Source organism: Tetrao urogallus (assembly GCF_951394365.1).
Source record: "Tetrao urogallus genome assembly, chromosome: 12".
Taxonomy (NCBI): domain Eukaryota; kingdom Metazoa; phylum Chordata; class Aves; order Galliformes; family Phasianidae; genus Tetrao; species Tetrao urogallus.
Genome location: NC_136825.1, coordinates 3,156,490 through 3,167,244, shown reverse-complemented (window position 1 = coordinate 3,167,244; position 10,755 = coordinate 3,156,490). Strand labels below are relative to the sequence as shown.

The 10,755-nt window shown below is 41.1% G+C and overlaps 1 protein-coding gene across 1 annotated transcript; it reads right to left on the bottom strand.

Annotated features, from left to right (window-relative positions):
- Positions 1–2,714: 2,714 nt before the first annotated feature.
- Positions 2,715–10,495, bottom strand: MEAK7 (MTOR associated protein, eak-7 homolog; the record flags this gene model as incomplete). Its single annotated transcript, XM_079541466.1, has 7 exons — positions 2,715–2,840; positions 4,059–4,238; positions 5,386–5,504; positions 5,980–6,417; positions 7,017–7,161; positions 7,783–8,013; positions 10,328–10,495. The coding sequence occupies 7 exons, from the start codon at positions 10,493–10,495 to the stop codon at positions 2,715–2,717; spliced, it is 1,407 nt and encodes a 468-aa protein (XP_079397592.1).
- Between the last annotated feature and the right edge of the window lie 260 nt (positions 10,496–10,755).

Sequence of the window (10,755 nt, the reverse complement as noted above, 5' to 3'; positions counted from 1 at the left end):
TACAAAAGAGATGCCCAGAGCAGAGCTGTGATGCTGGGGAACTCAATGCATTGGTCTAACAATAGCATCTTTTCCGAAGACACCCCAGTGAATCTGTACCAAACATTTCTTCCCACTCCAGTCTGTTCCTTTTGTGCACTGTACATAAGCTACGTGAGCTGTCTACAGACATCTCTGGAATGACTCCTGTTTTAAAGCAAGATCGGGTATATTTTTATAACATTGATCTTTGTGTTGAGAATGCTGGTAGCCCCCAAACAGAGTAACGCAGTTTCACACCTGTACAGAAAAATCTATTGTGCATAAATTGAAGTTTTATTTATTTAAATCACAGTGATTTTTATTAATAAAATTCTATGTTTCAAAATGATGCACAGAAGTATCTGAAGAAGATTCTTGATTTAGACCCATCTTTTTATTTTAAATTAGCTGGAAAGAACTGCCTTTGTGAGCACTTCTATCACCAATCCATAGCGTTTCCAGATCCCGTGATCCCTAGCTTTGATCCAACAAGACTCCAAAGGAATCTGGGGTGAGTTTTCAAACAAAGAGTTGAAAGTTAAAGTGCAGCACTCCTGTCAGCCTCTGCTGAACACTGCAGTGGTTCTTTTGTCCCTGTGTAACTAGAAGGAGCAAAGTGGTTGGCTGAGCTGGTGAGCAGTGGTGGGTGGGTTCAATGGGGAAGAGGCTTACTCTCACAAGAGCACAGGATGTTGAGCTTTGAAGTTGGATCAACAGCTGCATGGAAGTGAGAGTTGTTTAGATCAAGCCCGCTGCTGAGAACAGGCACATCTTCTGGACGTTTACTGATGTGTTAAACACAGATTGCTCAATCCAAAAAAAGAAAGTTGAGATTATTCCATGCCCATCTTGAACAATCCCAACTGCTTGGGTTGGGTAAGTAGTGTTTCACTGACATCTGCTGCAAGTGCCATGGTATCAGTCTTCTCCACTTAACACTATAAAGTGAAGAGTCTCAGGCTTAAACTTGTCATACAACAGAATTTTGGAGCTCAAAATGCTATGCCAATCTCCACAAGCTGATACTTAAACAGGATTACACCTTCAATTCATAGCCTAGAAAGAACCAGCTCAACTGACACAGTTTAATTTGAAGAAAACTCAGCAATTGTAATAATTTTTGGTGAAGAACAGCTTTGTGCAACTCACCCTCCCTGCCTGCTGTTTTAAAAATATCCTTACAAGTGGTTTTTGTCTTCAAGAAAAAGTCTCTGCCTCACTATGGGGGGGGCTCTCTATGCCCTCTCTTATGGCTCTCTCTTATGGGCTCTCTATGCCCTCACTTATGGCGGGGGCAAAGGTAAGTTGAGTAGTTTACTTACTGTGTAACTGCAGAAATTCAGCTGTGTCTGCCTGCTCTCTGCTTTGGCAATATTTAGTAAGTGCAGATGGGGTCTGAGCAAAGAATACTTCTATTTGGTGGGAGTTTGACAATAAAACAGAAGTCAGCACTGCCACGCTTACAGAAAGCATCATGTAATGAGCTGCTGTCTGCACAGCATTTTCTATTGTACACCACTTAAAAGTGGCACTGAATGCACAGCTGAATTGCAGGATATATGGCTGGAGTGATTTCTTGTGCTGTCCTCTCAAAGACAAATGCTTATATACCTTAATTAAAAGAAGTGGGATCTACATTAAGACACAATTGCAGATTACCTGGAATTTCAAATCTGGTTCTCTATAAAAAGCATCAGAAGGAGGAAAAGACCACATAGAAGAAAACAAATGAATGCCCCACGATCAGAATCCCAACCTGCAAGTGACGTTTCATGCTTTTGTCATCTGTTTTGTGATACAGCAATGCTGATTAAGTATGTGGGAATAAAATGTGTGGTAGTCTTCTTTACAGGAGTTAAAGGCATAAGCCTGACTTCCATTCATTTATTTATCTACAGCTATGTGCAGCTATTATTCACAATTACCTGTGGATGTTTCTTGCTTAATCCATTTCACAGTTCCATCTTTTACACCACTTGAGGCCACTGCAGAAGGCACCTTCTTCCCTAGGGAATTTCTGCTGAGGTATGTTTGTTCCAGGAGCCCAGGGTTTGCTCATTCTTAGGATAAATATGACTGACTGACTCATTGGCTTCATTTTACTATGTTTAAAAACAACAGATTTCTGCAGAATCATATTTAGTGAAATTCATCCAAGTGCAGTGTGTTACCATCAAACTGGATTCTGTATTCTTAAGAGTTCTGCCCCTCTTACAGCCCCTAGAGTCGCTTGATTTAACTGGAGCAAAGCAAATTAATAACATTCTTCATATGGAATCATGAGACTTTTCTGTGCTTAGCAACATAAGCTATAATAAAATTTGCACTAATTTGATTGCATACAAATAAATACATGTAGATGAGGTACAAGTGCCTTAATTGATGTCTTGTCTACACGTTTTCATGTAACTACACATCAGTTCTTCCCCAAGTCAGTATGCAGTACTGTCAGTAACTTTTGTTTTTAAATTCAGATCTACTAGGAATGCTCTTCATAGTCAGCTGGCACTTAATTATAGGTATCTCTGAAGTATGTAGTTAATTTTTCTGTCCTCCTCAGGTAAAACCCTTCAGGCAGAAATATTGCACTGAACCCTAAATGTGTAAGTGTGAGGCTTAAGGGTAGCTCTAGATATTTAAGGAAGTATAAGGGGGAAAAAAAGAGGAATATTAACATGGAGGAGCAAATCCTTTCAGTTATCATCATCTTCATCTTCGAGGGGTTCTCGTAAACCTTCGCTGTGCCGACTTTTCCCAGTCATTTCTAGTAAGGCCTGAGCCTCAGGGTCTACATCCAGGATACTCTTCTTACCTTTAGTCTGTAAAGCAAAATAAAATAAAGTCAGTTTACATTGTCACTGTGAGTTAATCAGCATTCAGCTACAGAAAGAGACACACTCAAAAGTCCACAAGAAATGTGGTTTGCAAGTTTGTCACAATGAAGCATTCTTTTCAAGTAAGGCATCTAAGATTCACTGGGGTACATCAAATGACTAAATAGTAAGAACAAATAGACAAAATAGTAAGAACAAAATGTCTGATGGGACGTTGGACTGTTTCAAGTTCATTCAGGCTATGAGCCTGACCTCAATTTCCAGCACGGATGTGAATTCTTTTTTAAGGAATAGATTCAAGTACAATTCAACAGTTGTTGTAAATAATTTGTTCCGTTTCTATTCAGAAATTCTTTGTGTCCAGTGAGTGGACAGGATACATTAATTTAGTATGAAAAGAAATATAAAATTAAAACAAAAACAGCCATAAACAAAAAAAAAAACCAAGCAACTGTGCAGAACAGACAGTTTAATAACAGAATGAACTGCAGGGACAGAGGAGACAGGAAAGAGGTCTCATACTAATTGCCAGGGATAAGCCAGGTGCAGAAAGACTGACATAAATCTAATCACAAACTATTTAAGCAACAAAGCTCTCTCTTTGTATCCCGGCTGAAAGCAGGTTTCCTAGGCACTTCAAATATCACTGCTCTATACAGAGTATCAGCTGTTTAAATGCAGCTCCTGCTGCTTTTTTATTAGTCTCTGTTAGATAAGGAAGTGCTGAGATTGGAGCTGCAAGGATTATAAATGGCTAATCTACTGCAAAACAACAGTAAATTGCAACTCACTGATAAAGAAACGTTTTGCTGCTTTCAGTTCTCTTCCTGAGCTCTAGCCAAGCCTTCTTTTTGCACTTCTAGGCCTTTGTTTCTGTTTTAGAAACACTGGGTTTCACTCAACCCCTCCAAGGAGGTTCCTCCCTTGAAGCCATTCCTCAGTATCAGAAAGGCCTCTAGAAATTCTGAATCGAGTATTGTTCTTCTATCACCTCACAGCTCCCGATCCTTTTTCTTACTAGAACTCCCACCCGTTTCACTGTTTTGCAATTCTCTTGGAACAAAATGTTGAGTTAAAGAAAACATTCTTCATTACAGTAGGGAGCCAGTGTTAATGAGAAAACCGAAACTGCACATTTTTCATTCGCATCGCCTCCCATTCCAATTCGACACCATTTCACAGCTGTCAGCCCTGTTCACCAACCTCTGCACTTTCAGGCATGTCTCCCACTGCCCAGACTTCCAAGGCATCCAGTGTGAAATCCTCTTTAGCTGACAGCTGAGGACTGTTGTAGGTGGTGCATCGAGGTTTTGCTTTACTGTGTCCCTTCCCATAATCACTGTCCACCCAGAGTCCAAAGTAACCGTGCTGCCCGCCCATGCCCTGTAAACCAAAGCAGCACGTTGAGCATTTTGCTACACATGTAAAACAGAGCAGACAAGTTATGAAAGCAAGACTTTGGTACGCTGCCAAGTTTTGTATTTATGCCATGCTCAGTGGGTAGCTGGAAACATATTCTAAGTGAACCTGATCTGTGCACAGATCCAGCATTCCTGAAGACAAATAAGAACTTACCTGCGTGATGCTGCCCTCCCTGTGTGCTTTACAGAATATCAGGATTTACAAGGACTTCAGCTCTGCCTTGTGCCAGAAATGCAGCTCACTGGCTTTTGTTTATTGATTGACAGCTCCATTTTAAACAGATTGGAAGCGTTGGGTTTAGCTGCATCTCTTCCATCCAGAAAAGTAGCTACAGAAATGGGTAACGCAATTTGATGCTGTTTGTTTTCTGTGTTGCAAATTTATCTCGGTCTCCTGCGATTCCCAAAGTCAGGGCACATAACACAACGGATCTGTAAAACACTGTTCCAAATAGAAATCGTTCTGTGGTTCTGCAGAAACTCCTCTGCACCTGAGGAGCTCATTCGTGGATCTGAGTAAAGGGAGTTTCTGCCGCTGGACCCACACAGCAGCAGCAGCCTACAGAAAACTCTTGTGCTCTAATTCCATCACTTAAAAAACAATTACTGTGGCAATGAGAACAGCCATACAAAGCTCTTCCGTTCCACTGCTCAGCCAGCTCCTGCTTTTTCAATAATGTGGACAGATGCTGCCAGTTCTCCCAAAAAACTTGGGGGAAAAAAAACCCAACACACATCGTTGCCATAATCTCCAGAACCCAAACCTGCACCAAGCCCACCTGCCTGGGCCAGACAGGAACAAAGCCTATCCTAGTTATGTGGTACTTCAGTATACATGCCAACTATAAAGAAAAGTAAGTACTCTATTAGAATTGTAGGCAGTTCTTCATTGGTATCCACAGTTCATGCCTTACACTGATGATTTCAGGCAACAAATAATAATAATCCTCCTAGTAACTGTGAGACAAATAGCATAGAAAAGAATGGAAACATCCTCAGAGAAAAAAGAAGTGAAACAAATCAGCTCAAAGTAACAGAAGCAAAAAACAAAACATTTCCAAAACTCAGCCATGAATCCAACTTCTGAACTGTTATTTCTCAGTACTTACGAGTCCATTTGGCATTGTCTGTTGGCCGTGGTTCAAATACATGTAGTGGTCATTGTATCCTGTGTATGTATACACAGCAAGAGAGGGAAAAACAGAAAACAGAAAGCATCTATTGTCACCTGCAAAGAGAAAAACATCTGAGGTCAGACCGCCGGCTCAGCAGCTCTGAAATGAAAGACTGCCATCTGCTGGACGCGTTGTTTAAGCGCTGCTTCAACATTTATGCTGTGTTGCTTCCCCTCTCACCTATGGAGCTACAGGAGTTGACAGAATTCACTGACAAGGAGAGCATGATCAATACGTCCTGCAGCGTTAAAAGTCTTATCAAATGACAGACAAACGATAAGCATTCATCAGCAATGTGCCTGGCCAGGCACAAGAGCAAGAACTTGGTATGTAGTTTAACACACTTCCAAAATGAATGTTATTTTTGACACGGGAAAATACACTTAAGCTATTAGAAATGCTATCTGTTACGAAAATAAAATGACAATATCCATTAAGCAGACTGGATCCTTGTACCTGTGCAGAATAAGCAATGTTTTCCTGAACCATGAGATATTAACAAGGAGAAAAAAAAAAAGTGAGTTTTACCTTGAAACTGTGGTTTCACCTCCCAGGAGTGAGATGCAAAGCCACCAAAGATAAAGCCATCTACATCCTTTAGGATCAAAATGCAGGGACCTTTGTTCGCTATGTGTGCACACAGCTGGGAGAAGCTTTCTCCATGCAGTTTAGAAGAAAATAAAAGCCGCCACTTATGCTGCAGCTCTGCAGGCAAATGGGAGTTGATGTACATGACAGATGGGATGTCAAAGAGGCTGACAATTCTTCCTTTGATGCCTTTGCAGCCTGGAACCAAGTTGACTATGTCTTTGGTTTGGTCTGGGAGAGAATGCAGGACATGGAGGCCCTGCCTGATAACAACGCTGAGGAAAGCTGAGATTTGTGGAACTCGGTACACCCAGTCCTCAATGACACTTCTGTCAAAGTTCATCTCCATCAGCTGAGGACTCACAGCTTTTGTCCCATCTAAATAATAAGACACGGAAACAGTAGTAAGCTGCACTGTACTTTCCTTTAGAAAAACAATCAGTTCATTTTTAAGTGTAAAAAAGATATTCGTTTATTTAGACATAAAATCATGTACAAAAAGGCAGAGACTCGTGTAGCTGTCAACTACATCGAGCAGATGCATGCACAGAACTGAGAAACATCAGCCTGTGACGTTGGTTGGGTTGTAATAATTAAAATACGTGGGCTCACAGTATAACAACAAATGAGATGTTCTTTGGAAAACAGCAAAATCTATTACTACAACAGTGCAAAGGTAAGTCTGGGCTTTGCAAAATGACATACAATCAGAAAACATCTGCAGATGCATCAAAATGTCACCTGCAGGTCAGATACTTGTAAAACAGGTTTGCATGTCTGCTTAAACTGTGACTTCAATCCTGAATTTTTGGAGAAAGCTAGAATAATCAAAGGTTCCCAAGTTATTCTCAAAGCACTAGGTTTAGAAAAACAGGTCTCATCATTTGAATTATGGCACAGAGAGCAAATTTCTTTTGAGATTAGAGATTATGCCAGCTCTGTGATGTTTTGGGATGTACTACATCAGTGTTGCTTACCTGCAAGTTTCAATTCTGATAGAAGCTGAGAAGACAGAGCCTTTATTCCACCCGCAGAATCCCTGGTATTCTCCAAATTCCAACCTTTCAGCTCCTTCCTGTAGCTCAGTACATGGACTACAGACTTGATCAGATCCTCTGTGAACTTAAAAGGTTAAAACATCACCATGCCATCATTTCTTAAATAACGTTGCACAGTGCTCCAAAGACTTTCTAAGGGCAAAGCCAAGCAGTACTGATGCTGTAATCCCAATGACAGAAGCAACTCCTCTCATGAAGTCAGAAATAACCTACCCAAGGGACCTGCTTTGGCAGGGGGGTTGGACTTGATGATCCCCAGAGGTCCTTTCTCTATAATTCTGTGATTCTGTAATTACTTTATCAGTGTCATAAGGCTTGAAAAGTGTGTTTTTAAATATCACATCCCAAATTGTCCCTGTAAAATAGAATGCAAAGGATGGGTAGGGGTTGAAGGTTTGCAGGATAGAAGCCACTGATGAATTCTACTTTGCAAAAGATATTTACTTGATCTACCCTGTGGCTAATGCTACATTTAGCTCAGTTCCCAGAAGCACCAGCCACACCTCACTCTTTGCTGACTCCAGCCAACGCCGCCTATCCAATATCAGCAGATCAGCAGCAGAGTGAAAAACAGCCATGAATCTGTTCTGAATCATCTTGCGTCCTAAGGGTTACCTTCAGATTACCTACCAAAGTCTGTGCTCTCTTACTGCCCCCCAAAACATGCATTTCGCTTTTGGTGTACCTCTTGGATCTCCTTGCCCTTCACAGGTCCTTCTGTGGTGGAGATCATTCTCATTATTATGGTAATCTTCTCATCTGCATTTCCTTTTAAGAGGTTGGACATAAAAATTACAAACTGCTCCTTAGCAATGTGGTCACTGGGTGCAGACGATTTTCCAGTCAGGTCAATACTTCTCATTCCGTTGTACAGCCTAACAGTCATTTGCTCTGGCAGTGGTTCCCTCATATATGCCTACAAGGAGAAAAACAGCAAAGAATATATATTTTTAAATGAATAACACATACTTTTGAAATGAAGAACACAGCTAACGTGCACTGAGATATACTGCTATGAGCAAAGGTTTTTTTACTAACAGATGAGTAGAAATCACAAGCAGAAGAAAGGTTTTTTTATGCATCTTCAGACTGGGTCTCATGACAATGCAGGCAGTGGGCAATGTTTTTCACTCAATGCATGTGGAACAGAACGGAGGTCATCTGAGTTTCATAAGGCATCCTTAATGCTAAGACAGTTGAATTCAGGGATTGGTCACCTAAGTTGTGTGACTGGCCCACTGAATTCAGTTAGACTTCAATTCGTGTGCACACATTACAACACCACAAAGAGATCTGAATCCGTGTTCAAGAAGTATTCACAGTGTTCCAGTTAATGACAGGGCTTAAAAATAAGTCATCTAAAACACATCTGTATGCTAGGATATTATTACAGTGTCTTCATTGTGTGAGGCACAGTGCAGAACATGCTGAATACATGACCTGAGGCATGGCCCAGTGGGGACTACACTAAAATCAGCAGAGCTCCACCTCCATAAAAGCACTCCTGATCAATTCAGCAGAGCTGCTATTACCCATCTATTGCTGGCTCAATACCACCCTTATCAAAGCCACCAGGGATGTTCCTATTTGATGTTAATGGCTGTTGCTGTGCCTATAGGGTGAGATGTAATGTGCTGAGCTCTACCCTCCTTCTGCTGACGTCAGTGGTACAACTCCCATTGATTTCAGCAGAAGCAGAATTAGTAAAGCCACAGTCACACACAATAGAAAGCTTTGTGTAGAGGGAGGGACAGTCACAGGGGGTACAGCTGCCTTCAAGAGGCTTTCTAGCAGCACTGCATGAGCCTAAAGTAACATAGGCAGCAGGAAACAACATTAAAAACATGACACTGGACACACTGCAGTATTACCCACCCACTCCATATCCTTTCCACCCACCACTTAGCTGCACTATGTTGTTATGCTTACAGTTATTCCAAGAGCAGACTCAAGGGGAACAGGGCAGGTGAAGAGAAGTAGAACAGTAGAAAGGGAAGCTTTAGAAAACATCTAACAAACACACATCTCTGACACCTTAGAATTCCTGTTGTAAAGGGCTTCAAGTAATTATCTAGAGATACCTACGTTTTCTGCTTTCCAACTGTGCAGTGCAGCCTGCTCTGGCCCAGAAGCCACGCAGCTTCTTTGTACTAAAGCTGAATTCACCAGAGTTTGTAAGTGGGGCCCAGCCAATGTCATCAGACTTGCTAGATCAAATATGCCGTGTATCAGTCAATCTCAGGAGCCTACAATGCAGGCACACCACTGCAATCAGCCCTGTAATGAGGAATTAGGCACCTCCACGCAGTCTGTCCAAAGATTTAAGTTGGCAAGCAAAAGGGAAAGCGAAGGGAATAGGCAAAGGTTCATCAAACATCCCATTGAGAGAATGGCAAAGCTAGAAAAAGAACTTCCTCCAGGTCACCAAGGACCAGATTCATGGAAGGAGGTATTAGAACTGAAAGACTGGGCAGCAGCAACATTGCTTCAAACTGGTGAGAGCTGACAAACAGCCAGGCTGGAAGGAAGTTGAAGCTGGTCTGTATGCAGATGCATTGTTAAATACCTTAAAATATCCTATCTCTCTCATGTGGTTCTAATTTGAGTCCATTAATTGGGTAGCATATGTACCAATGCACTTTAATACTACATTCATTTGGCCACTTGATTCCTATCTAACTGAAGTTATGAAATATTACAATGAATCATTTTCTACTTCTTTCTTGATTAGAAAATGAATGCGAAGGTAATCAGAGAGCATAACATATACTAATTAGATAAAATAGGGAGCTACAGCTTAATCAAGCAAAATTGAATTCTCTCCTGATGCAAGTGAGAACCTTAGATAGCGATGCAATTGAGGGAGAAAGATACAGTCAAAAACAGATGTGACAGCTTGAGAAAATCCATAAATAAATTACACGTACAGACTCCTGGGGGAAAAGCATTCCTCCCACTTTTCTAGATTCTGTAAAAGTATTTTCATACCTCCCAGCATATCTCAGGATCAGGAAAGCTGGAAATTGATGCAACAGGAAGACTCAGGAGAGAAATACCAACTTGGAAGTCATTTCTCAGCTTAAACTGTAAGAAAATATTAACTACGTGTCCTACCACAAAATATTATTAAATTAAGACTTAAAAATAATTATTGCCATGTCTTTAATTCTTTTCTAGAACTGCATTCAATACACTGTTCCAGATGTATCGACAATAATTTATTTTCTTGCCTTCAGTGCTTCCAGAGTGACAGTTTTCTTCATAGCTTTTCCATTTTTGGCTGCTGCTGAGCTGCTTGATCCTGCTAAGGTATCAAATACACCATCAACATCAGACTGCTCCTCAGGAAGAAACCTGGAAAGGTGGTTCCGATAGGCATTGCTTTCTGCATTTCCCATCTTTTCAACCTGAAGCAAAGGGAAAGGAAAATAAATGCAAACACAGAACGGTATCACAACAGTCCCAAGAGACACACAGAGCAGCCTGACATACCAGTGCAAGTTCTACAAGACGAGCAAATGAATGAGTTTGATGAGAAACTGCTGTTAACTGTGCAGCAGTAACTGTGACTTAAAAAAGGACAGTCAGCTCTCTGCTTAGACCACCCTGTCTACCAACTCAAACGTCATCGAGGCCTTCTCAAATGGAAAAACTAATA